The 26,212-nt window shown below is 42.2% G+C and overlaps 1 protein-coding gene across 5 annotated transcripts in view; it reads left to right on the top strand.

The window, feature by feature from the left end:
- Positions 1-26,212, top strand: part of rad50 (RAD50 homolog, double strand break repair protein) — a 157,656-nt gene that overhangs the window by 59,028 nt on the left and 72,416 nt on the right. For all 5 annotated transcript variants that reach the window (XM_060837367.1, XM_060837364.1, XM_060837365.1 and 2 more), the window contains one exon: positions 4,970-5,127. In XM_060837367.1, coding sequence (XP_060693350.1) covers positions 4,970-5,127 — 158 coding nt within the window. The remainder of the gene's footprint in view (positions 1-4,969; positions 5,128-26,212) is intronic.

Raw genomic sequence — 26,212 nt, 5'->3', positions numbered from 1 at the left:
ACTTCTCATCAGTATTTACTGTAGAAAAAGACATGAAAGTTAGGGAACTCAGACATAAATATTGATGTCTTGAAAATAATCCGTATTACAGAACAGGTGGTGTTGTTCTTAAAATGTATAAAGGTAGATAAATCCCCAGGATCTGATCAAATGTATCCCAAGATATCGTGGGAGGCTAGGGAAGAAATCATTAGCAGAGATAGTTGGATCATTGATAGCCATGGGTGAGATGATGGAGGATGGTTAAAGTTGCGCCATTATTTTAAAAAGGCTGCAAGGAAAACCCAAGGAACTACAGGCTGGTGAGCCTGATGTCAGTAGTGTTTAAGTTGTTGGAGGAGATTTCAAAACATGGGATTTACATGCTTTTGGAAAGGCAAGGACTGATTTGGGATAGTCAGCATGGCTTTGACAGAGGGAGGTTCTATCTCTCCAACTTTAACGTTTTGAAGAGGTGACAAAAAGAGATTGAAGGCAGAGCTGTAGATGTTGTGTGCAAGGGCTTTTGCAAGGTCTTCAACAATGTTCCACATGGTAGACTGGTTAGCAAATTAGATCATATGTAATTTAGCAAGAGCTCGCTAATTGGACACAAAATTGGCTTGACGGTAGAACACAGAGTGCTGGTGGTCGTAGAGTGTTGTTGTTTAGACAGGAGGCCTGTGACAAGTAGTGTGCTGCAAGGATCGGTGCTTGATCCACTGTTGTTCGTCATTTATATAAACAATTTGGATGAAAATACGGGAGGCATGGTTAGTAAGTTTGCAAAGACACCAAAATTAGTGGTGTAGTGGACAATGAAGGAGGTTATCTAAGAATATAATGGGATCTTAAACAGCTGAGCCATTGGGCCAAGAAAAGGCAGATGGAGTTTATTTCAGATAAATCAGAGGGGTTGCATTTTGTTAAGACAAACCAGGACAGGACTTAAACAGATAATGGTAGGGCCGTAGGGAGTGTCGTCAAACACAGAGACCTGGGAGTGCAGGTGCATACTTCCTTTAAAGTAGTGTCACAAGTAGACAGGGTGGTGAAGAATGCATTTAGCATGTTTGCTTTCATTGCTTTCACTGAGTATAAGAGTTTGGTTGTCATGTTCAAATGTGCAAGGTATTGGTAAGATCACACTGAGAGTACTGAATACAATTCTGTTCACCCTGCTATAGGAAGGATGCTTATTAAACTGGGAAGGGTACAGAGAAGACTTAGAAGGAAGTTTCCAACTCTGGAGGGCTTGAGTTATAAGGAGAGGCTGGATGAGCTTTCTTCGCTGGACCATAGCAAGCTGGGGGGTGACCAAGTAGAGGTTTATTCGCAACACGGTGGGCTCAGTGGTTATCACTACTGCCTTACAGTGCCAGGAACTTCGGTTTAATTCCAACCTCGGGCTACTGTCTGTGTGGAGTTTGCATGTTCTTCCTGTCAGTTTCTCCCCATAGTCCAAAATGTGCACAACCATGCTAAATTTCCCTAAGTGTCCAAGGATGTATAAGTTAGGTAGACCATGAATGGGATATAAAGAGTTAACAGGGATAGGGCAGGGGGGTGACTCTGGGAGGGACCTTCTTCGGAGAGTCAGTTTTGGGCCTAATAATCTGTTTCCACACTGTAGGGATTCTATGAAAATCATGAGGGGCTTGGATAGGGTGAATAGCCAAGGGTTTTTTCGCTATGGTGGTAAAGTCCAAAACTAGAGGGCATAGGTTTATGGTGAGAAGGGAAAGGTTTTAAAGGAACCTGAGGGGCAACATTTTCAACACAGGGTATGGTGCATGTGTGCAGAATGAGTTACCAAAGGAAGTGGTAGAGGCAGGTACAGTTATAACTTTTAAATGACATTTAGACAAGTACATAGATAGGAAAGGTTGAGTCGGGTATGGGCCAGACGCAAGCAGATAAGACTAATTACGTTTGGGAAACCATGTCTACAATAATGTGTCAAAGGAACCTGTTGTGTTGTGAAACAATTGAAACACATGTGACAGACAACTAAGAAGCTTCATGGTCTTTAATCATCATCTGAATACTAATGTGGTTTCTGACACTCAGGTAGTTCTTGTATTGTTTGGATGACTTAATTTATATTAAATACAAAGGATTGCTGAGCTCTCATCAATCAGGGCATTTACCCTTACAAATTTAAGGAGTGATTTAATTAATATTTTCAAGATATTAAGGTGAGCAAATAGGATTCAAAGAAACTGTTTCCACTTGTTTTCGAGTCCTTAACTATGCAACACTGTTTAAGCATTTATTTTACTTTGAGCACTCCTGTGGTGCAGTGGTTGTGTCCCTTCTTCTAAGCCAGGAGACCCAGGTTGAAGGCTCGCCAGTTCTAGTGTTGTGCATTAACACATCTGAACAGATTATTTCTATCCAGACCCTTTGGGAGTGAAACAGGGGAAAACATCATACAGCAGTTATAGATGTTTGGAATCTTTTCTGCAAATGACATTTGGTACTAGATCGATTTGTTAATTTTAAAACTGAGATTGATAGGTATGTGTCAATGAAAGGTATAAAGTGAGCTAAGAAAAGGTAAGTGTTTGGAATTCCATCTCCGAGGAGCCATGTTATGATTATGTGGTGTAGCAGGCTGGAGATGATAAATGAACATTGACTTAGGTAACAACAAGTATGAGCAAAAATCGAAGTTGCTGGAAAAGCTTAGCAGGTCTGGCAGCATCAGTGAAGAGAAATCAGAGTTAATGTTTCAGATCTGGTGACCCTTCCTCAGAACTGATGGTAGCTAGGAATAATGTTGGTTTATATGCAGAAGACAGGGGAGGGGACAAGGAATAAACAATCCACAGGGACAGAGCCCCCAGAGAGAGAGAGGTAAGAACAGTCGGTCAGACAAAGGAGTAGATAACAATCTGGCTGGGCAGGTGAATAGCTGTTAATGGAAACTGTTAGAGGCCAATAATAGGTAGTGTGCAATGGCAGACTGTGATAACAAGGCCTGGTGTGTGGGGTTGGGGGCCAGGACATGGAGGAGTCCAGGGCTTAAAATGATTGAACTCTGAATTGAGTCTGTAGGGCTGCAGGGTTCCCAATTGGAAAATTAGATGTTTTTTCAGCAAGCCAGGGAATTGGGTGATTTGTTAAAGTAGCAGGCAACTGGAAGCTCAGGGCCTTTTTTTGCGGGCAGAACATAGGTGTTCCTCTACATTGGGGAAACCAAGAGTAGACTGAGTGACCGCTTCACAGAACATGTATATGTTACATTCTGTCTGCAACAAAGACCCTGAGCTTCCAGTTGCCTGCTATTTTAACACACCATGGTGTTCCCCGGTCAACATCTCAGTCTCAGGCTTGCTGTAGTGCTCTAGCAAAGGTCAGTACAAACTGGAAGAACAATACCTTATGTTCCAGCCCTCCAGACTCTGTGTTGAGTTCAATAATTTTAGGGCCTGAACTCTCCAATGTGCTCCCCCGCACCCACACCCATACCCGCACCAGGCCTTGTTATCACACAGTCTACCATTACGCACTACCTATTGTTAGCCATTTATAGCTATCACACTTCTATCCACTCCTTTGTCTGTGCCAGCTGTTCTTCTTTCTCTTCGAGGGGGCTCCATGCTTACTCCTTACCCCCCAACCTTATCTTCCTATAAACCAACATTTTCCTAGCTACCATCAGTTCTAAGAAAGGGTCACCAGACCAGGAACATTAACTCTGATTTCTCTTCAAGGATGCTGCCTGACCTGAGTTTTTCCAGCAATTCCTAATTTTGTTTCTGATTTACATCATTCGCAGTTTTGTTTTTTTAAATCAAGCCTACTTAGTTAGTGAAATATACTATTGTTGCAATACCTAAAGGTAAGCATATTTCCTTCAATAACATATTTTAAAAATAAAGAACCTTTTGAGTTGAGTCACTCACTACTTTTGTGAGTATGGGTCTGTTGAAAATCTCTCTCTGGACTCTAATTGATGCTAATCCCATAAATCGTCCGTTAAAAGAGTCAGAGTTCTTCTCCCTTCATGGCCTCACTTCTATCTTCACTTGGAATTCGGCTGTTAGTGAAACAGGTTATTTTAGTAGGTTTCCTGGGATATTGAAGATTTCAGCAGTTTGAATTGATGGAACTCAACAAAGAGCTGGAATGTTATTTTTCGGGGTCAATGGCTTCCTTGTTTGGTCTGCCAAGAACTCATGGGTTCTTCGCTTCGGTTCACTAAGACCTGCCTTGGTCCATCCTTACTCAGTCTTTCCTTGGAGTCCCCTCTTTGTTCCAAGCTATCTCCCAGAGGCCAATGTAGTCAAGTTGTTTGAATCAGAACTTGCTGGAAAAAAAGCTCAGCAGATCGGGTAGTATCTGCAGAGAAAAAGCAGAATTAATAAAACTCGTCATTGGACTGAAATGTTAATTCTGCTTTCCCTCCACAGATGCTATCAGACCTGCTAAGTTTTTCCAGCACTTTCAGATTTCCAGCATTCTCAGTTCTTTGGTTTTTTTTTGCTTTAGTTGTTTTAATCAGCGTTAAATTGGCAGGTGTGGAGGCCAGGCGAAAGTGAGGACTGCAGATACTGGAGATTAGAGTCGAGAGTGTGGTACTGGAAAAACACAGCAAGTCAGGCAACATCGGAGGAGCAGGAAAATCGATGTTTTGGGCAAAAACCATTCAAACTTGAGTTGAGCACTGAGCTGAATTAGTTTTTCTGTATTGATGCCCAAGCTTAAAAGTCTGGGATAAATTCTGGTGAAAAATAGTATATTGATCAAAAAAGAATTGGGAAAAAGAATATTATTGACTTTTTTTAATTTCAGCAACTTGACGCCACATTATTTGATTGGACCATTGAACCTTTTCTCCTTGTTTCACAGATGAACTGAATCTCCAAAGCTATGGCTTTTTAGTTATTCTCTCTGCATTACGTTTGCACAAGTTACTACTGGTGAATTTTTTTAAATGTTTCCTCATGCTTATGCACACTGGAAATCCATTTGTTTCTGTCAGGCTGACAAAGAAGAACAGATCAGGAAGATTAAGTCAAGGCGCAATGAGGAATTGGTCTTGCTGTTGGGGCATTTCCCAAACAAGAGACAACTGGAAGATTGGCTTCATACAAAAGCCACAGAGATCAATCAGACCAGAGATAAACTGTTTAAGATGAAGTAAGTACTGACATTTGACGCTACAGTTAGTTTGCATTTGTCAAGTTGGGTGCAGATATCATGTAACTGTATAAGTTGGTTATATATATCACAGTATTTCCCACTGGTTTGAAGGGTGGTTATATCTCATGGGCATATGTGGCTATTTGCTTCGAATGTGACTTTGAATATTTGAGGTACAACTCTCATTCTCATTGAAATTGTCTTCAACTTGACAATTCCACACCAGTTCAACCTTTGTTGAATCTAGAATCTAAATTGTGGAAGATGATAGCATAGTGGTAATGTCACTGGACTAGTGATCAAGAGACATGGGTTAATGTTCTGAGGACCTGGGTTCAAACTACAGCATCTGTTCAAAGTTGACTTCAATCAATAAAGTCTGGAATATGAAGCAAGTCTGATTGTTGGTGACCATGAAGCTATCATTGTTTCTTCTAAAAGCCTGTCTGATTCGTGAATGCCCCTTCAGGGAGGGAAATCTGTCATCCTTACCTCGTCTGACCTACATGTGATTCCAGACTCTTAAGTGCCCCCTGAAATGGCCAAACAAACTATTCAGTTCAGTCCAGTCCATAAAAGAACAAAAAAAATTTTGTAATTGTACACCTTCTAGTTTTGTCATTAGCCAAATACTAATGTCCAATTATTGCTGCTTCCAAAGCTCAAGTTTGTTTCCAACACAATATGTTTCTTTGGGACCATTTTGAAAAGATACTGGACGTTTTTTAAAAAAATCTCACGCAAACTCTAGTTTGAGAAGGTACTTAAAATAATTTATTAATGGGATTCGCACACTTCAAATGATGGGATTCATCAGGAAACATTAAATATTCCTGCAATGATAACAGCAGATTTTTCTTCATAAGTAATTTTCATTCTCTGTGGGTGAGGTGTTGCCTACCACTGTCCCATAAGAGCCGTCTAAAATCAACCTTGTAACAGGTGAGAGAGATTGATTACCTGGGAATATTAATTCCATCTCGTCTCTTCTGAAGTGCATTTGTTGTCAAAGGTCATGAGTGCTGCCATTGTGTTTTATACAGCATTGTCAATCATGGCTGCCTTCCCTCAAATGAACTGCTGTAATTTCAACCCTTAAGTAGTTGGTGAATTGTTTAAACTCACTTCACAGGCCATCCAATGAGCTTAGGGCCTGATTGTTTCATTGAAAAATTAGAGTTCTGAACTGATCTCGAAAAGCATGCCAATTGATGGCACTCTCAAATCTGGTGGTTTTGGTGATGCATTCTTGAATCTTGACTACTTTAAAGTGTAAAAAATGAGGTCTGCAGATGCTGGAGATCACAGTTGAAAATGTGTTGCTGGTTAAAGCACAGCAGGTTAGGCAGCATCCAAGGAATAGGAAATCCGACGTTTCGGGCATAAGCCCTTCATCAGGAATTGCCCGAAACGTCGAATTTCCTATTCCTTGGATACTTCAAAGTGTAGTTGAAGATTTATTCTTTAATAATGTGGTATAATTCATCCTCTGGTGAAAACGAAGTGATCCATGGCCAAATGCCCTGGCCCTTGTGAAAAACATTGAACAAAATGAGGAGTTGAGGAATCATTGCCTCAGATCTTGTATTTCAAAGGATCCTGTGATTATCTACTCCCTCCCAAATAGACAATCTCTGGAAGCTTGAACAGTGGAGAATGTTGATGGAAAGCTATGCATTGTCAATATTTTGCATGTATTTCCAAAGCTGTTATATTTAATAATTCCTGTATTTGACCAACAAAAAAAGTTCTGCTGATGTTACTGGGGGAAATGGAGACCACATTGGAACCGCGACCTGAAGGAATGTAGTGGGATTGCAATCCTTTGCATTAAAATAAATGAAATGCAACTGTTGAGAAGATACTTCCAATTCTTCATGAAGTCCAGATAATCTTCTGTAGTGTAGTGAGACAGTTATTGTTTTGCAGAAGTAGAGGCTTAATGCCATGTAACATGTTCTATATTATCAGGGCCACCAGTTTGCAGCGATGTGAATTCATTCGATTTTTAACCTGGTGACATGTGAGACTTTGTGGATCAACTACAATAGAATTTGGGAACGATTCTGAGCTATGTCCACACTGAGAGGGGGTGGCTGGTTGGATTTGGATGGGCACTTGGGTTTGGTAACAGTCGGGCAGTGGGAGTCTGGGAGTTTCATGGGAGACATGCCAGAGGGCTCATGAATTCTCAGTTCTGGAGAGGAACCATCACGGGCTCAACATTCACCCTGTTTCTCTTTCCACAGATGCTGCCAGATCTGCAGTTTCTCCAGCACTTCAGGTGTTTGCTTTAGATTTCCAGCATTCATAGTATTATGTTTTCACTTAGCTAGTGGTTCCCCACCCATGACCTCCTGGGAGGTGGGGGTCAGAGGTTTAATGATAAAGTCATGGAGATGTACAGCACAGAAACAGACCCTTCGGTCCAACTCATCCATGCCAACCAGATATGCTATCCTAATCTAGTCCATTTGCCAGCACTTGACCCGTATCCCTCTAAACACTTCCTATTCATATACCCATCCAGATGCTTTTTAAATGTTGTAATTGTACCAGCCTCCACCACTTGTGTTTCTGCTCATTCCATACACACACGGCCGTGTAGTTCTGGACTCCTCCACCCCAAGGAATCCTGTTTATACCCTTCATGATTTTATAAACCTCTATAAGGTCACCCCTCAGCCTCCACCGCTCCAGGGAAAACAGCCCAGGCCAATTCAGCCTCTCCCTTTAGCTCAAATCCTCCAACCCTGGCAACATCCTTGTAAATTTTTTCTGAACCCGTTCAAGTTTCACAACATCCTTCTGATAGGACAGAGACCAGAATTGCATGCAATATTCCAAAAGTGGCCTAACCAATGTCCCATACAGCTGCAACATGACCTCACAGTTCCTGTACTCAATACTCTGACCAATAAAGGAAAGCATACCAAATGCCTCCTTCACTATCCTATCTACTATGACTCCCCTTTCGAGGAATATGAACCTGCACTCCAAGGTCTCTTTGTTCAGCAACACGCCTCAGGACCTTACCATTAACTGTACAAGTCCTGCTCTGATTTGCCTCTTCAAAATGCAACACCTCACATTTAACTAAATTAAACGCCACCTGCCACTCCTCAGCCCATTGACCCATCTGATCAAGATCCCATTTTACTCTGAGGTAACCTTTTTCGCTCCAACTACACCTCCAATTTTAGTGTCATCTGCAAACTTACTAACTATATCTCCTATATTCACATCCAAGTCATTTATATAAATGACAAAAAGCAGTGGACCCAGCACCGATCCCCAGGGCACACCACTGTTCATAGACCTCCAGTCTGAAAACCAACCCTTCACCATCACCACCCTCTGCCCTCTACCTTCAAGCCAGTTCTGTGTCCAAATAGCTACTTCTCCCTGTACTCCATCAGATCTAACCTTGCAAACCAGTCTACCATGAGGAACCTTAAAGCATTGTGAGCAAGTTTGGGCCCCATACCTCAGGAAGAACGTACTAGTCCTGGAGTGGTTCCAGAGGAGGTTTATGAGAATGATTCCAGTAATGAAAGGCTTGACATATGAGAAACATTTGAACTTTTTCTACACTCGATGGAGTTAAGAATTTCTAATTGAAACTTATAGAATACTGAATGGCCTGGACAGAGTGGACATTAAGAAGATGTTTCCATTGATAGGAGAGGCTAAGACCCAAGGGCACAGCCTTAGAATACGGGGAAGAATCTTTAGAACAGAGCTAAGGAGAAACTTCTTCAGCCAGAGAGTGGTGAATTTATGGAATTCATTTCCACAAAAAACTATGGAGGCCAGGTCATTGAGTATATTTAAGACAGAGATACGTTCTTGATTGTCAAGAAGGTCAAAGATTATGGGGAGAAAGCCAGAGAATGGGTTTGAAAAATGTATCAGCCACGATTGAATGGTGGAGCAGACTCGACGGGCCAAATGGCTTAATTTCTGCTCCTTTTGTCTCATGGTCTAAGACCATAAGAGATAGGACCATGGTAGGCTATTCAATGAGATCATGGCTATCTGAAAACCTTGAAATTCCACTTTCCTGTCTTTTCTCCATAACCTTAATTTCCTTCCTTTATTAAAAAACTGTCTGTCTTAGTATTGAATACGTTATTGATTCAGTCTTGACAGCTCTCTGTGGTAAAGAATTTCACAGATATGCAAACCTCTTGAGCAAAGAAATTCCTCCTCATCCCTGTCCTAAATGTGTGACTCCTTTTCTTGAGAATATGATCTGTGGTTCGAGACTCTCCCAGAAGAGGTAACAACCTTTCTGTACCTACCATCTCAAGTCCTCTAAGAATCTTGTATTTTTCTTAAAAGTCACCTGTTATTCGTCTATATTCCAAAGATGTGAGCAAGCTTCTGGATTCTGGGCAACAATCTGATTACTTGAAAAATGTACAGGAGAGCATTTTATGTCAATATGTAGATGACTCTATGAGGAACTATGCAGTGCTGGATCTAATTCTAGGGAATGAAGCCAGTCAAGTGCTTGCGGTGACAGTGGAGGGGTGACCACAGCACTGTATGTTATGTTTTTTATGGAAAAATAAGAAGATAGCCTGCAACAAAGGGTTCTGCATTGAGATAAGACAGACTTCGTTAAAATAAGGCAGGCTTTGGCTAAAATAGACTGGGAACACACTACATGACAGTAAGTCTACAGCAGGAAAAGTGGAAGGCTTTCAAAAAGGGGAGTACAAGCCTTAGGATGAAATGTAGGAGCTACAAGCCCAGAGAATCATGGACGTCTAGGGCGATATAAAAACGAAACGGGAGATATATAACCGATACAAAGGGAACAAAACAACAGAGGCACGAAGGAGAATAGGAAGTACTGGGGGAATCTCAGGAAACCAATTAGAGCAAAAAGGAAGGCATGAGAAAACATTGGTGGGAGAATTAGGGAGAATCCGAAAATATTCTCCAAGTGTACCAAGAGGACGATAATAAGCAGGAAAAGAATACAGCCCATTAAGGTGGGCAATCTTTTCATGAAGCTGGAGAACGCAGTGTTAAAGGAGTACTTCACCTCTGTCTTTACTCAGGAGAAGGGGTATGTAAGTACAGCATTTGAGATAAGAGACTGTGAAATTCTTGGAACGGATTTATGAAAGAACCAAGGATGTATTGGAGGTTTTAGGGAATTTAAGAGTGGACAAATCTCCAGGTCCGAATGAGTTGTATCTCAGGCTGTTGTGGGAGATGAAGGAGGAATTTAGAGGGCTAACCACGAGGGAGGTGCCAGATGATTGGCACTTTGTAAGAAGTGTGGGGGGAGATAGGCCAGAGAACTATAGACCAATAAGTCAAACAGTAGTATCCCACTGGAGAAAGTAGTGAAGGAGAAAAATAATCTCCATTTAGCGAAGCATGATTTGATTGGGGATAGTCAACATGACTTTGAAAGAGTGAGGTCATGCATCTGGTGCAATGATTTGTCCCATGTGGGAAAATTGCCAGGTCAGAAACAGGTCAATGAAACACAAGAGTTTCATTTCTGTATTACCCGAAGGCCAGTGGAATTTTTTGAGATGACTAAGCATTTGGATGAAGGTAGAGCAGTTTATGTAGTTTATTTGGATTCTGACAAGGCCTTTGCCAAGGTCCTACTTGGGAAACTAATAAAGAATGTAAATGCTCATGGGATCCAGGATAATTTGGCAAGATTGATCCAAAATTGGCATAGTGAAAGAAGTTAAATTAGATTAGATTACTTACAGTGTGAAAACAGGCCCTTCGGCCCAACAAGTCCACACCGACCCTCTAAAGAGCAACCCACCCAGATCCATTCCCCTATATTTACCCCTTCACCTAACACTACAGGCAATTTAGCATGGCCTCTTCACCTAATCTGCACATATTTGGACTGTGGGAGGAAACCGGAGCACCTGGAAGATACCCACGCAGACACTGGGAGAATGTGCAAACTCCACTCAGACAGTTGCCTGAGGCGGAAATTGAACTCAGTCTCTGGCGCTGTGAGGCAGCAGTGCTAACCACTGTGCCACTGTGCCACCCAGAGGGTGGAGGGTGGTGGTGAAGCCTGTTTATGTCAATGGAGCCAGATGTGCCACATCATGCCACAGGGATCAGTGCTGGTTCCATTATTGTTTGTGATCTTCATAAATCAATTCAATAAGAATCTGGAAGGATGATAATTAAGTTTATGGATGACAAAGATTGACTGCCTGGTTGACAGAAGAGGAGGGTGTTAGGGTGTCAAATGGACCCTGTTTAATGTGAGGACTTTGGAAGGAGGAAGAAGACAAGGGTGGATTCAATGAAGAGCAGAAACACTAGGAAGTTTAGAGGAACAGAAGAATGTTAGGGTGCTTGTTCACACATCCGTGAAGGTGGCAAGATAGGCTAATAGGTCTGGTAGGAAGGCATATAGAACAATTTGCCAGAGGAGGTGGAGGAGCTTGGTACAATTACAACATTTGAAAGGCATCTGGATGGGCACATGAATAGGAAGAATTTAGAGGGATACGGGCCAAAAACTGGCAAATGGGACAAGAACAGTTTAGGATGTCTGGTCAGCATGGACAAGTTGGACCAAAGGGTCTGTTTCTGTGTTGTATTACTCTATCACTGTACTTTCTATATTCCTCTAAGCTTCCTAAATTATTACGTTCTTTGAAATGGTCATAGCTACGTTTTTCTATTTTATCTTATGCTGATGCTACTTGATAAACAGCAGACTTTAGATTTGGCAGTACCATCGTTTTTCTTTGTGGGGAACTTTTCTAAACTGTTCCAGTAGAAAACAGTTTCAGTTGTCACTGTCCAAAGTGAATTGAAGATTGTTCTAGTTGAGAGTCTGCAGCAAGTTTTTATGGGGCAGTAATAATCTCCCTACCTCTGACCTTGAGACTGGGTTCAAATCCCCATTGGCACCAGAGGTGTTCTGTAACATGTCTGAGCATATTAATTAAAAATGAGTCTGCAGAGTTCTTGTGGGTAGGAATAGTGTCACTACTTCTGAGCCAGAGCCCTGGGCTTAAATCCCAGGTATGTTATAACATCTGTGAACAAGTAGATTATAAATTTCTAGACAGTCTGCAGAATAATAACTCTCCCATCATCATCTTAAAATTTGACTGTGATCTCTGAGCATCCTGTACAGGCTGCGAGCGTGATGAGGAATTGGATGTACGTTCCTCAAAAGGAATAGCCCAGGAAAGCTAATGATTAGATTAGATTACTTACAGTGTGGAAACAGGCCCTTTGGCCCAACAAGTCCACACCGACCCGCCGAAGCGCACCCACCCAGACCCATTCCCCTACATTTACCTCTGCACCTAACACTACGGGCAAGTTAGCATGGCCAATTCACCTAACCTGCACATTTTTGGACTGTGGGAGGAAACCCACACAGACATGGGGAGAATGTGCAAACTCCACACAGTCAGTCGCCTGAGGCGGGAATTGAACCCGGGTCTCTGGCACTGTGAGACAGCAGTGCTAACCACTATGCCACCCTGATGAATTAGGGAAACCAGCAGAACATCACAGAAGTGCTACAGGACATGAAAGTAATTATATCCTACTTCATTAGAATTACACATAGCAATGAGAAGGGAATACTACAAGGCAAATATAATTATGAGGTATTTAGTTCATCTGTTTGAGTTTACGGACAAGGACAGTTTGACAAGAATGACACTTGCAGGTAATGGGCACCTGAAGCACATATCTTAGGTGTCCCTAATTTGCATGTTTCACATTATCAAAATAAATTTGAGTGACAAGTAGGTGTAGCAGAGGTATATGCCTTTTAAGGTGTATAAAATGTGTGTTTTTAAACAAGAATTACACATGAGCTATTGAATCCTGATCTCATTCCATCATGTGCTTTGTGAGCAGTGTGGATCTAAAAAAATTGTGTTGCCAAGGTAATGTGCAGCATTGCTAGTCCAGCAGACAGAGAGAGGAGGAGAATCCTTTTAGCCTGTTAGGGGCATAATCTCAGTTACTATGAATAAGATGCCACACTCCCTAATGGTGAGTGACCCTCATTCCTGATGAAGGGCTCTTGCCTGATGCTACCTGACCTGCTATGCTTTTCCAGCATCCCACCCAACCACACTTACTAATCTCCTGTGTGATGATTGAGAAAGAAGAAAAGTAGGAGAAAGTGAGGACTGCAGATGCTGAAGATCAGAGCTGAAAATGTGTTGCTGGAAAAGTGCAGCAGGTCAGGCAGCATCCAAGGAGCAGGAGAATCGACATTTTGGGCATGAGCCCTTCTTCCTGAAGAAGGGCTCATGCCCGAAACGTCGATTCTGCTGCTCCTTGGATGCTGCCTGATCTGCGTTTTTCCAAAAAAGAAAAGTAAACAATCCCAGAGGGAAAACTAGTTTAAAAGAAAAATAAGACTTGGGACTGAATGTACTGGTCACACAGGAGTTCCATTTTGAGGTTTAGAGTAATTTGAGGACTTCAAAGGTCAGACTGGATCCCTACCCTTTCCTCAGTCCTCGATGCCACTCGGAGCTGGTACATCTGGACCTTCACTCTGTGCTGACATGTGGAAGATAAATTGACTAACTTAAATCACTGCAAAATTGTTGCACAGTTGAATTTTTTAATGTGAATAACTGATCACTGGAAACTCAAAACTGAGATTAGATGCTTTTGATAGATCAAGATAATTATGACATAATTTTAAGCCATTTTGAAGCTCATCCTGTCCCAAATTACTGTCACCAAAATAAAACAAATTGCCGGAAAAGCTCAGCGGTTCTAACAACATCTGTGGTGAGAAAAACTGAGTTAACATTTTGAGATACAACATGGCCCTCCTCAAAAGCCATTTGTCAGAATTGTCACTGAGTTGGTTTTGTGCTGTGTTTCTGTGGCTTTACTTTCAGGTTTGATCACTTTCGTCATTGGAAGCCCTCTTGACTGTTCCATTTTAATTTGAAATGACTTACAAGCTGCAATAGAAAACAAGTAGGTGGTGAGTTGAAGCCTTTTAAAGTGGAAAAGCAGGAAAAGATCTGTTGTTCCATCAGGCTGGGCCCAGCTTTGATGATGGAAGTATCGTGACTGGAAGCTTCTACATCTGGAACCCCCCGCCAACCCAAACCCTGCAAAACCTGTGGCATTGGACATTCCCACAGTACCTCTAGGCAGCCATGTGACCAGTCAGGAGAAGGTCAAATAACTTGAGGGGTGGGGGAAATTACCCTGTGAAATCCCGACCTGAGCCCCCTCAGATAATTGAAACCAGTGGAGGGCGGTCACATGGGTCAGGTGTTATCTAGAAAGATACTTATCTTCTGTCCAAACCTTTTGTAATCATGTGCTTATCCAAATGAAACCACATTGAAGCAGGTGATTTTTAAATTAAAAATGCTTCTTTAATCTTGAAAGAGAGTAGAAAATATCATGGCAATTTGTATTTAAAATAAAATTGGTTTGATCTCCATTGGAGTATTATGTTCAGTGTACCTTTGAAAGAGCGTCACGGCAGTGGGAAGGATGCAGAAGGTCGAGTGACCATTCTCCTATGGACCAAACAGCTGTTCTTTCAGTAGACTGGTGATGGTTTAACCTGAGGCAAGGACAGAGGTTGAGAAGGAGAGTCCTTCATGGTGTGGGAATTGAACCCATGCCGTTGGCGTGACTCTGCACCGCAGACTAGAAGTGTGCCAATGATGAAGGAATTCAGATAGAAGGGGAGACCAGAGAAGCTGCACTTAGTCTCCTTTGAGCAAAGAAGGTTTGAAAGACCAGAAAATATGCTTAGTGTTCAAAGCTGTGGAAACCAATATTCACAGACTACTGATGACTGGGGATGACTCTGGGTGGGATCCCCTTCAAAGCTCAGTGCAGACTCAAGGGGGCTGAATCGCCTCTCTGTACTAGGGACTCTGTGATTGAAATGAGGGCAGGCGGCAAAATACTTAAAAGAAGAATAATTTGCCGGGTTATGGGAATGAGCAGAAAGTGGAATTATTTGGATATCTCAAAAAGCCATCATGTACACAGTGGGATGAGTGGACATCTTCTGTACTGTATCATTCTGTGATTTTTAAGTGGGTTCTGTTGCAAACTTTGATTCATTAACAAATTTAATTAAGGACTTTGTGAAATATGTAACTACAAACTTACTTTCTGTGTACCTCGTGGAAAGGTTTGCTCAGTAACCCCAAGGTTGTTGGCTAAATAAGTTATTAGACCACTGAAATTCTAAATAATGCACATGTTTCTGGAGCTCTGTAGTTTCTCTTGGGATTTTTAGTTGGAGTGATTCCTTTGTGCTACTACTTAACTGATAGATTTTCTCACAAGCACTTGGGAACTATTTGCATCTTATCAAGTGTGAAATGGAAAGCAGGGCTGTACACGTTAGGGGTGCCAACCACAAAATGGCAGAAGAGTTCAAGTACCGTCTCGCTGCAAAGATTGAGTGATAAATAATGCTCTGTGCTTTACCCTGATGTATCTTCTTGGAATCGTGATAAATGTGCTGGAGGGGTTGGAAACAGTGATGACTGTGTATCCAGTGTTGTATATTTATTCTGAGATTATCAAGGTTAGCATCTTGCTAGAATGTGATAATTGACCTACTGCACTCGGCCGCAGTTGCTGTAACTCTTTCCGGTTTATTTTCTGTCATGATTTTGAGGTGTTTCAGATGTAATGGATACTTCCAGAGAAACGTACAATCCCACTCTGAGCGAAGCAAAGAAGTGATGTGTGCATAGGGCTGTGACCAGCAATAAGGAGCAAATTCATGTTGGATTGGTTGCTTTTCTACAAAGAAAATTTGTAAAGGCAATGCCAAATTTAAACTGTTTATTAAAATGCAATTGTGATGAACTTATTTTTCACTATGTGACACACTTGAGGTATCTTGCCACATTTGAAATTACAGATTATGTTTGCTGTATCATATCAGTGCAATTAAGAAGGAATTTCTAGGGTTTTGACCCAGAAAGCGGAAGGATGTTGTGAAACCTGAGAAGGTTCAGAAAAGATTTACAAGGATGTTGCCAGTTTTGGAGGATTTGAGCGAAAGGGAGAAGCTGAACAGGCTGGGGCTGCTTTCTCTGGAGCTTCGGAGGCTGAGGGGTGACCTTATAGAGGTTTATAAAATCAAGAGAGGCGTGGATAGGATAAATAGACAAGGTATTTTCCTTGAAATGGGGAGTCCAGAACTAGAGGGCATAGGTTTAGTGTGAGAGGGTAAAGATATAAAAGGGGTCTAAGGGGCAACTTTTTCATACAGATGGTGGTGCGTGTATAGAATGAGCTGCCAGAGGAAATGGTAGAGGCTGGTACAATTACAACATTTAAAAGGCATCTGAATGGGTCTATGAATAAGAAGGGTTTGGAGGGATATGGACTGAGTGTTGGCAAATGGGTCTAGGTTAGGTTAGGATATCTGGTCAGTATGGACAAATTCTGTGCTGTACATCTCTATGACTCTAAAATAGTGAGTGGCAGTACAGTTCCAAGCCATAATGGTCTGAGAGTTCGAGGGAAACTTGCAGATAGTGGTATTCCCACCTGCTCTGCAGCTCTTGTCCTCCTTAATGGCTTAGGACTATGTTGTGGAAGGAGCCTTTGTGAAATGCTGGAGTGCATTTTACTGCCACTCTGCACCAGTGATGGAACATGTGAACAAACGTAGCCCAGCGTGTCTGCCCCACCATTCTGGATTATATCTGATCACTGTGTCACTGCCACTTTCCCGCAATATCTCTACTTTGCTCAATGTTATCAGTCTCCAAAGGCATAGTGATTTCTCTCTCAAACTTGCTAAATGATAGGACTTCCATCGCCCTTAAGAATTCTCCATTCAAAGATTCACCACCATAGAAATTTCTACTCATTGAATAACTTTCCTTTTATCCTGAAATTATGTCCCCTAGTTTGAGTCACCTGTCTGGGAAATTTCCTAAATATTTCCACCCTGCCACCCATAGACCATTTTTGAGATTGTCTCTAATACTTCGAGAGTAAAAAGTGAGGTCTGCAGATGCTGGAGATCAGAGCTGAAAATGTGTTGCTGGTTAAAGCGCATCAGGTCAGGCAGCATCCAAGGAAAAGGAAATTCGATGTTTCGGGCGCAAGCCCTTCATCAGGAATCAGATGAAGGGCTTGTGCCCGAAACGTCGAATTTCCTGTTCCTTGAATGCTGCCTGACCTGCTGCGCTTTAACCAGCAACCCATTTTCAGTTCTAATTCTTCGAGACTCTAGAAAATACAGGTTCTGTTTCATTCACCTCTCAGAACATAATCCCACTACGTTGGGGATTAATTTAATGAAGCCCTTTTCTGGTGAGTATATCCTTCTTCAGAAAACAGTTTTATGACATAGACCTCATGGATGAGCCAAAAAACATTGAGTTCAAGTCTCAGGTGCCACAGTGGTGCCCATAACATGTCTTAACAGGTTGATTAAAATGACTATCTTTCTTTAAATAAGAATAACATTGCACATAATACAAATGGTGAAAGTAGTGGATGGGACAGTAACCAAGCACATTGCATTGCTTTTTTCTAATTGAATCATTTGTGGGATGAGTGTGTTCCTGGATAGGCCCAATGGGGAGTTAAGAGTCAACCACATTGCTGGAAGTCTGGGGTCATGGGTCGGCCAGACCAATAAGGATGGCAGTTTCCTTTTCTGAAGGATATGGGTGAGCTAGATGGATTTTCCAGATAATCAGCAATGGATTCATGGTCATTATTATACTCCTAGTTCTAGATATTTATTGAAGATATTTCAAATATTTATTGAACCTTGGCAGAATTTTCAACCAGGTTCCCAGAACATTACCTGGGTCTCTGAATTAACAGCCCAGTGATTCCACTAGGCCACTGATTTGGATGGTGTCGAGTTACTCGAGTGTCATTGGAGGTGCCTGGCTGAGTGCAGGTAGGGAGTGTTCCATTCCACTTCTGAGTTGATCTTTGTAGAGGTGGGCAGGCTTTGACAAGTCTGGAGGTGAGTTATTAACTGCAGGATTCCTAACCCCTGACCTACTCTGGTAGCCACAGTATTTATATGGCAGATCTATCTCTGTTTCTGATCAATCACAATCCCAAAGATGTTGCAAATGTTTGCAAATGCCTGAGATGGACTTTAGGTAAAGACATTGAAAATAAATTTTCTGCAGTTCAGTTTCGTGTCTGTGAATGGGAATTGCACTGTTAAAACATTGAGATTTTTGTTTGCTATTGGTGTGTGCATGACTACTCGGGAAGGTCTTTGCTTTTGTGTCACAAACTTTCCAGATCACCTCTGCTCTGCATAATCTTCAGGATCCTTTTCACAGGACTTTTGTGCCCGTATCGAGACTGGCTCAAGTTCAAACTAAATGCTTTGTCAGCCTGTGTGCAGGAACAAAGAGGCCAGCTGATGGCAGTATTGATCAACGTGCAACACAAATGTCCCAGTAGCTACCCCTGCTGGCATTTAGTGCTCCCTGCATGAAGAAGGAAGTCAAGTGAACAGGATAGAGTCATAAAGTAATACAGCATGGAAACAGATCCATTGGTCATTTCACACAGTTGTACCTATTGAGACAAAATGTGTTTATGTTCATTTCCATGCTGAAATATTCCTGGTAAAATTTTAAGTTATTGATTTAAGAGTTTCAAAAAATAGGCTAGGTCGTATATTGGAATAGACCAATGCTCTTCCATCGAAGTTCAGATCCTGCACAGACACATTGAACACATATTGCGTTTGACCCAATTCAAGTAGACATGGACCTGTGCGCGAAATAAAATCATTATTGGCATGAATTGATAATGTCAGTTTAGACAGGCATCTAGTTGTGGGAAATGGGAAAGGTGGACCCTCATCCATTTATGCTGCCATTTTACACTTCATTTCATGGCACTTATTCTTTGAGTTTTAAGTTTGGTTTATTATGGTCACATGTATTGAGATACAGTGGAGAATGTTGTTTTGAGTGCCATACAGGCAAATTGTGCCATACAAAGCACATCAGGGCAATAAAAGAGTGCAGAATACAGTGTTACAGTTGCAGAGAAGGGAGAGTGTGAGATCACCATTAACATAGAAGAGGTCCATGCAAAAGTCAATCAACAGCAGGGAAGAAGCTGCTTTTGAATCTGTTCATACATGTATTCAAAGTTTTATCTTTTAGCAACAGAAGTGGGTGGGAGTGAGTATAACCAGGGGTGGGAGGGGTCATTGATATTAGTTGCTTTCCCAAGGCAGCAAGAAGTATAGATGAAGTCAATGGATGGAAGACTAGTTTGCACGATGCACTGGGCCATGTTCTCCACTCTCTCTAGTTTCTTGCCGTCTTGGCAAGAGCAATTGCCATACAATACTGGGGTGCATTCAGATAAGATGCTGTATGTGGTGCATGTATAAAAATTAGTAAGAGTTCTTGTAGACATGAGGTCTCCTTAGTCTCCTGAGGAAGTAGAGACGAGGTTGTGCTTTCTTGACCATCAGTTCGACGTGGGTGGACCAGGACAGATTGCTGGTGACCATCACTCCCAGGAGCTTGGTGTTTTTGACCTCAGCACCATTGATGCAGACAGTGGCATGCCCTCCACTCCACTTTCTGAAGTCAATGACCAGCTCCTTTGTTTTGCTGACATTGGAGAGATTGGTGTCTTTGCACCATGCTGCTAAGCACTCCATCTCTTTCCTGTATTCTGTCTCATTGTTGTTTGAGATTCAACCTACAATAATGGTGTTGTCAGAAAACTTGTAAATGGCGTTGGAGTGGAATTTGGCCACATAATTGATGGAGTGTGGTAAGGAGTTGTGTACAAAGCCATGCAGAGCACCCATGTTGAGGATTATAGTGGAGGAGGTGTTGTCCCCTATTCTTACCGGTTGTGTTTTTTTTAGCAAAAGGTCAAGGATCTCCTTAGAGGGGGGTTTTAAGATCTAGGTCTGAGTTTGAGTTTTTGGAATTATGGTGTTGAAAATATTGACTACAGCTCAAAGTAGGATCCTGATATAGGTATCCTTGTTATCTAGTTGTTCCAGGGCTGAGTGTAAGGCCATGGAGATGGTGTCTGCCATAGACCTATTTTGCTGGTAGGTGAATTGCAAGGAACGGAGGCAGTCTGGGAAGCTGGAGTTCATACGAGTCATGACTAACATCTTGAAACATTTCATAATTATGGAGGTCAAAGCCACTGGGCTACAGGCATTGAGGCATGCTGCATGATTCTTCTTTGGCGCTGGGATGATGGTGGTCATCTTGAAGCAGGTAGGGACTTCAGAACATGGTAAGGAGAGTAAAGATATCTGTGAATACCCCCAGTTGTGCCACACAGGATCTGAGTACACAGGTCAGTCACTTTGTGGATTTACTCTCAAGGCCAAGCTAATATCTGTGATGTGGGTACTGCAGCATCCAAGACTGTTGGGAAAGAGGACATCGTTTCACATGAACCTTCTGTCAAACAAATATATTAAACTCTGATCGGGATGAACTGTTGTCTGTGATTCTATTAGGCTTTGCTTTGTAACCTGTTATGTCATGTAAGTCTTGCCGCAAATGACAGGTGTCCATGTGGTTGGTCTGGGTCTTAAGCTTAGTTTGGTATCCCTGTGATGATCTTACAAAGGTCAAACCTGGATTTTCTGATTAGGTCAGGTTTGCCTGACCTGCACACTTTAGACCCAGACTTCAGTAGGGAGTGGATCTCTTGGTTCATCCATGGTTTCTGGTTGGGGAACATTCAGATTCACTTGCTTGGCACACAGTCTTCCATTTACTTACTAATGATGTCTGTAATGGTAGTGGCTTACTTGTTTGGGGTGCGCTGAGTTTTTGAATGTGGATCATAGAATCATAGAGATGTACAGCATGGAAACTGACCCTTCGGTCCAACCCATCCATGCTGACCAGATATCCCAACCCAATCTAGTCCCACATGCCAGCGCTCGGCCCATTTCCCTCATATACCCATCCAAATGCCTCTTGAATGTTGCAATTGTACCAGCCTCCACCACATCCTCTGGCAGCTCATTCCATGCACGTACCACCCTCTGTGTGAAAAAGTTGTCCCTTAGGTCTCTTTTATATCTTTTCCCTCTCACCCTAAACCTATGCCCTCTAGTTCTGGACTCCCTGACCCCAGGGAAAAGATTTTGTCTATTTATCCTATCCATGCCCTTCATAATTTTGTAAACCTCTGTAATGTCACCCCTCAGCCTCCGACGCTCCAGGGAAAACAGCCCCAGCCTGTTCAGCCTCTCCCTGTAGCTCAGATCCTCCAACCCTGGCAACATCCTTGTAAATCTTTTCTGAACTTGTTCAAGTTTCACAACATCTTTCCAATAGGAAGGAGACCAGAATTGCACGCAATAAATTCTAACAATGGCCTAACTAATGTCCTGTACAGCCGCAATATGACCTCCCAACTCCTATAACTCAATACTCTGACCAATAAAGGAAAGCATACCAAAAACCACCTTCACTATCCTACCTACCTGCGACTTCACTTTCAAGAAGCTATGAACCTGCACTCCAAGGTCTCGTTGTTCAGCAACACTCCCTAGGACCTTACCATTAAGTGTATAAGTCCTGCTAAGATTTGCTTTCCCAAAATGCAACAACTCGCATTTATCTGAATTAAACTCCATCTGCCACTTCTCAGCCCATTGGCCCATATGGTCCAGATCCTGTTGTAATCTGAGGTAACCCTCTTCGCTGTCCACTACACCTCCAATTTTGGTGTCATCTGCAAACTTACTAACTGTACCTCTTATGCTCACATCCAAACCATTTATGAGAAAGTGAGGACTGCAGATGCTGGAGATCAGAGCTGAAAATATGTTGCTGGAAAAGCGCAGCAGGTCAGGCAGCATCCAAGGAACAGAAAGGCTCATGCCCGAAAGTCGACTCTCCTGCTCCTTGTATGCTGTCTGACCTGCTGCGCTTTTCCAGCAACACATTTTCAGCTCCAAATCATTTATGTAAATGACAAAAAATAGAGGACCCAGCACCGATCCTTGTGGCACTCCACTGGCCACAGCCTCCTGTCTGAAAAACAACCCTCCATCACCACCCTCTGTCTTCTACCTTTGAGCCAGTTCTGTATCCAAGTGGCTAGTTGTCCCTGTATTCCATGAGATCTAACCTTGCTAATCGGTCTCCCATGCTGACCAACTCTTGAGCAGTCCCCCAAAAGCCCTTCCAATGCCTCAGAGCAGCACTACCCTACATGCTGTACTGTGTCCCTCACAAGTCTCTCAGGCACACTTTTTCCAGTGTTTCTCAAAAGCTGCATGAATCACATCCACTGCCTCTGCCTGTCCAAGTGCTCAATATTACCTTGAAGATTGGTTATGTGAACAGCATAAACCTATCCTCCTGTGAGTCCAGGTGGGTGAGACCTAGAGAGGCTTCCGCTTTTGTAAAGCGATTCCTTCCTAATTTTGCGTCTTGCAAATTTCCAAAATTGTCAACCATTCTAAACTTTAATTTGGAATCATGGAATTTTTCTCTGTTGAAAAAGGCAGCGTGTCATTCAATAGTCAGTAATATTCACAATCGCATCAATAGATCTTTTGCTTTGTTTCTAACTACGCAATGTTCAAATGTTAAATTATGTTTTTCCTTGTATTGCAATTGTCTTTGTTAAAGCCTTTATAGTGAAGAACCTAAAATCTCTAACTTATAGACAGGAATACTTCTTCACCATGAGATACTGTAGGTTTCTGCCAAATGTTACTTTTTCCAAATTAAACTCTGTAGGTTAGGTTGCAAAGGAAGCAAGTAATTAACAAGGCTACCAAAAGATGATCCTAAGAAATAGGAATGAGATTCAGCCATTCAGCCCCTCAAGCCTGCTCCACCATTCAATAGTAACATGGTTGATCAGATATTCTTCATGTTGTCTTTCCTGCATTTTCACTACTGATTCCCCAACTGATCAAAAATTTCTTGCAGCCTTTAAATATACACAAGGACTTTCCCCAGAGCTGTCTGCGACAAGGAATTTCAAAGACACTCCACCCTCAAGAAATTCCCTGTCATCTCAGTCTTAAATTAGTGTCCCTTTATTCTGAGACCATGTTCTCTGGTCTTCGAATCTTCCATGAAGGGAAACAACCTCAACATTTATCCTGTCAAGGCCCTTAATCTTGTATGCTTCAATGAGTTCACCTCATTCTTCTAAACTCCAGTGAGTAGAGTCCTAACCTGTTTACTCTTTGCTGATATGATATCTCCATACCAGGGATCAGACCTGGAATACTGGACAACTACGCTTCAATGAAAAGCTGTCAACCTTAGGAGCGATAGAAATAGGAGCGTGTAAGTGTAGGAGACAATAAAATTAGGGGGATTGATGTAATTCCCTGAAGCCGTAAATAGGAGTCCTGAAACCTGTACTACCTGCTTGGTGCCAGAGTTAAGGAAATATCCTCAGAGCTGGAGATGAATTGGAGTGGGAGTTGTCAAAGTCCATGTTGGTGCCAGTGACATTGAAGGGACTAGAAAATATCCTGTTTAATCCAGCTGACCCTGTGCCAAATTGCTTGTGGTTTAGGTAGTAATCTTAAGATTACTTTTTTGATTCTGCCTTTTAATTTAGTCCCTAGCTGTGTTCATTCCCTCAGCAGACCTCTTCCCTCCTCCAGATGTATGTTGATACCTTCATGGACCACAACAAGTGGATCTTCACCCTCTCACTCCAAGTTAGTCTTCAGCCCAGGTGAGATAGCCTGAACTCAGGTACCAGGAAGGCAGCACAGACTTTGGGACTCTTGATCCTGGCCATAGGGAACAATGTCTATTCCTCTGACTATACTATCTCCAGTTACAAGAATAGATTCCCAACTCCTCCACACCCCCCCACCCCCTCAAAATAGCTTCCTGTACCACCATGCTGTGGTCAATTTAGTCATTTTTCCATTAGCCCCCATTGTCATCCACACGGAGCAAATGTCTATCAGACAAGCTCAAAGGCTGAGGTTCCTTCAGCACAATCTCCCAGATGCCTCTACCTTCCTCGCTCAGTCCCACATTCGTAGTGCCACCCTCCTCTACCTGACCACTGATTGAATTCAAGGCAGTAAATCTAAGGGTTGGTGACTGCCTTCTGAAACAGTGTGCAGATAATTCTCTCCCACCCTGGTGTGTCATAGTGTTCAATGCTCAGGCTCCAGCACATCAACTCTGAGCCAGAGTTTCTCAAGCAATCAACACTTGCTACAGATGTGGTCACTATGAACCTCAATGGAGTCCACCAGCTCCCACATGTGTTACAACAGATCCCTTTTAACTGTTTAGTTCTTAAAATTTCCACCATTTTTTTAGTTTGTAATCTGTAAATATTTCTCCTATTTAGCCTCAAACTGAAAATAACAGTCAAATTAGCAGCTTTACTAACCAATGTGGTTTTCCTGTGATATCACTCTTTTGTGCTGGGTCCCTGATCCTGGACTTAAGGTTATCCCATTAAAACAAAATCCTGACAAACAATGAGTCAAAAAAAGCCAAGCAAGAACCACTTCCCTTCTGCACCAAATTCCTATACTGCCTCCAAAGTGCCTGAACCATATACTCTGACAGACTGTGTCTCACTCCAGATGTGATCTTCTCTTCTTGACCATGTGACGCTTTCTGATCACATGCTTTCAATAGGCCCTCTCTGAGGTAGAGCTGACTCTCACCAGTAAAGCTTCAATGACTATTTACACCTATTGAGGCCCTATTCAGGGTTCAGATGATTGACTGATAACTATCCCCCAGTCAGCTACCTTATTAATCTATTAACTAAATTTTAAACTCTTATAACGGAGAAAGGAAAATTTACCTTTATTTGTCAGAGTATTGAGTACAGGAGTTGGGAAGTCATGTTGTGGCTTACAGGACATTGGTTAGGCCACTTTTAGAATATTGCATGAAATTCTGGTGTCTATTGGAAGAATGCTATGAAACTTGAAAGAGTTCAGAAAAGATTTACAAAGATGTTGCCAGAGTTGGAGGATTTGAGCTATAGACAGAGGCTGAATGAGCTGGGGCTGTTTTCCCTGGAGCACGGAGGCTGAGGGGTGACCTTATAGAAATTTATAAAATCATGAAGGGCATGGATAGGGTACGGGCAACTTTTTCACGCAAAGAGTGGTGCGTATATGGAATGAGCTGCCAGAGGAAGTGGTGGAGGCTGGTACAATGACAACATTTTAAAAGGCATCTGGATGGGTATATGAATAGGAAGGGTTTGGAGGGATATGGTCCGGGTGCTGGCAGGGGGACTAGATTGAGTTGGGATATCTGGTTGGCATGGACGAGTTGGACCAAAGAGTCGATTTCCATGCTGTACATCTCTATGACTCTATAACCAGTTCTGTTCCCACACTGCCTCCAAAGTCCCCAAATTATGTGCTCAGTTAGGTTGCATCTCACTCCAGATGTGATTTCTTTCCCCCTCCCCACCATCATGTGAAACTTACTAATATTTGGAATAGTTTTGGAAAACGATGCTGTGGATGCATCAGGGATCAGGCTATTTTGGATCAATAAGGCGGGTATAATAAATGATCTGAGTAAAGTATCTCTGAGGAAACATAATATGGTAAAATTTAACATTCAGTTTGAGTGAGAAACCTGGGTCAGAAGCAACTGTGCTAAAATAAACAATGGAGGTATTTACAAAAGGAGTGAAGACAGAGTTGACTGTAGTGGACAGGCAAAAGGGGTAGTGAGGACTGCAGTTGCTAGAGAAGTCAGAGTTGAGAAAGTGTGGCTCTGGAAAAAGCACAGCAGGTCAGGCAGCATTGAGGAGCAAGAGAGTCAATGTTTCCAGATTAATACTTTGTCAGGGCCCTACTGAAGGGTTAAGCCTGAAACATCGATTCTCTTGATCCTCAGGTGCTGCCTGACCTCCTGTGCTTTTTCCTGATCTACATTTTATCACCTCTGGATTGTGAAAGAGGTTTAACAGGAAAGTCGATTAAGGAAAAATAGAAACTGTTTAAGAAATAGTTATTGGCTCACAGCAAAGATGTGTCTGTGAGGAAGGGGGCAAGATAACCATGGTTAACCAGGTTTATAATTAAATATCACCATATTTTATAATCAAA

This window comes from Hemiscyllium ocellatum, chromosome 16, assembly GCF_020745735.1.
Source record: "Hemiscyllium ocellatum isolate sHemOce1 chromosome 16, sHemOce1.pat.X.cur, whole genome shotgun sequence".
NCBI lineage: Eukaryota > Metazoa > Chordata > Chondrichthyes > Orectolobiformes > Hemiscylliidae > Hemiscyllium > Hemiscyllium ocellatum.
The sequence above is the reverse complement of the archived record's forward strand: the minus strand, read 5'-3'. Positions and strand labels throughout refer to the sequence as shown.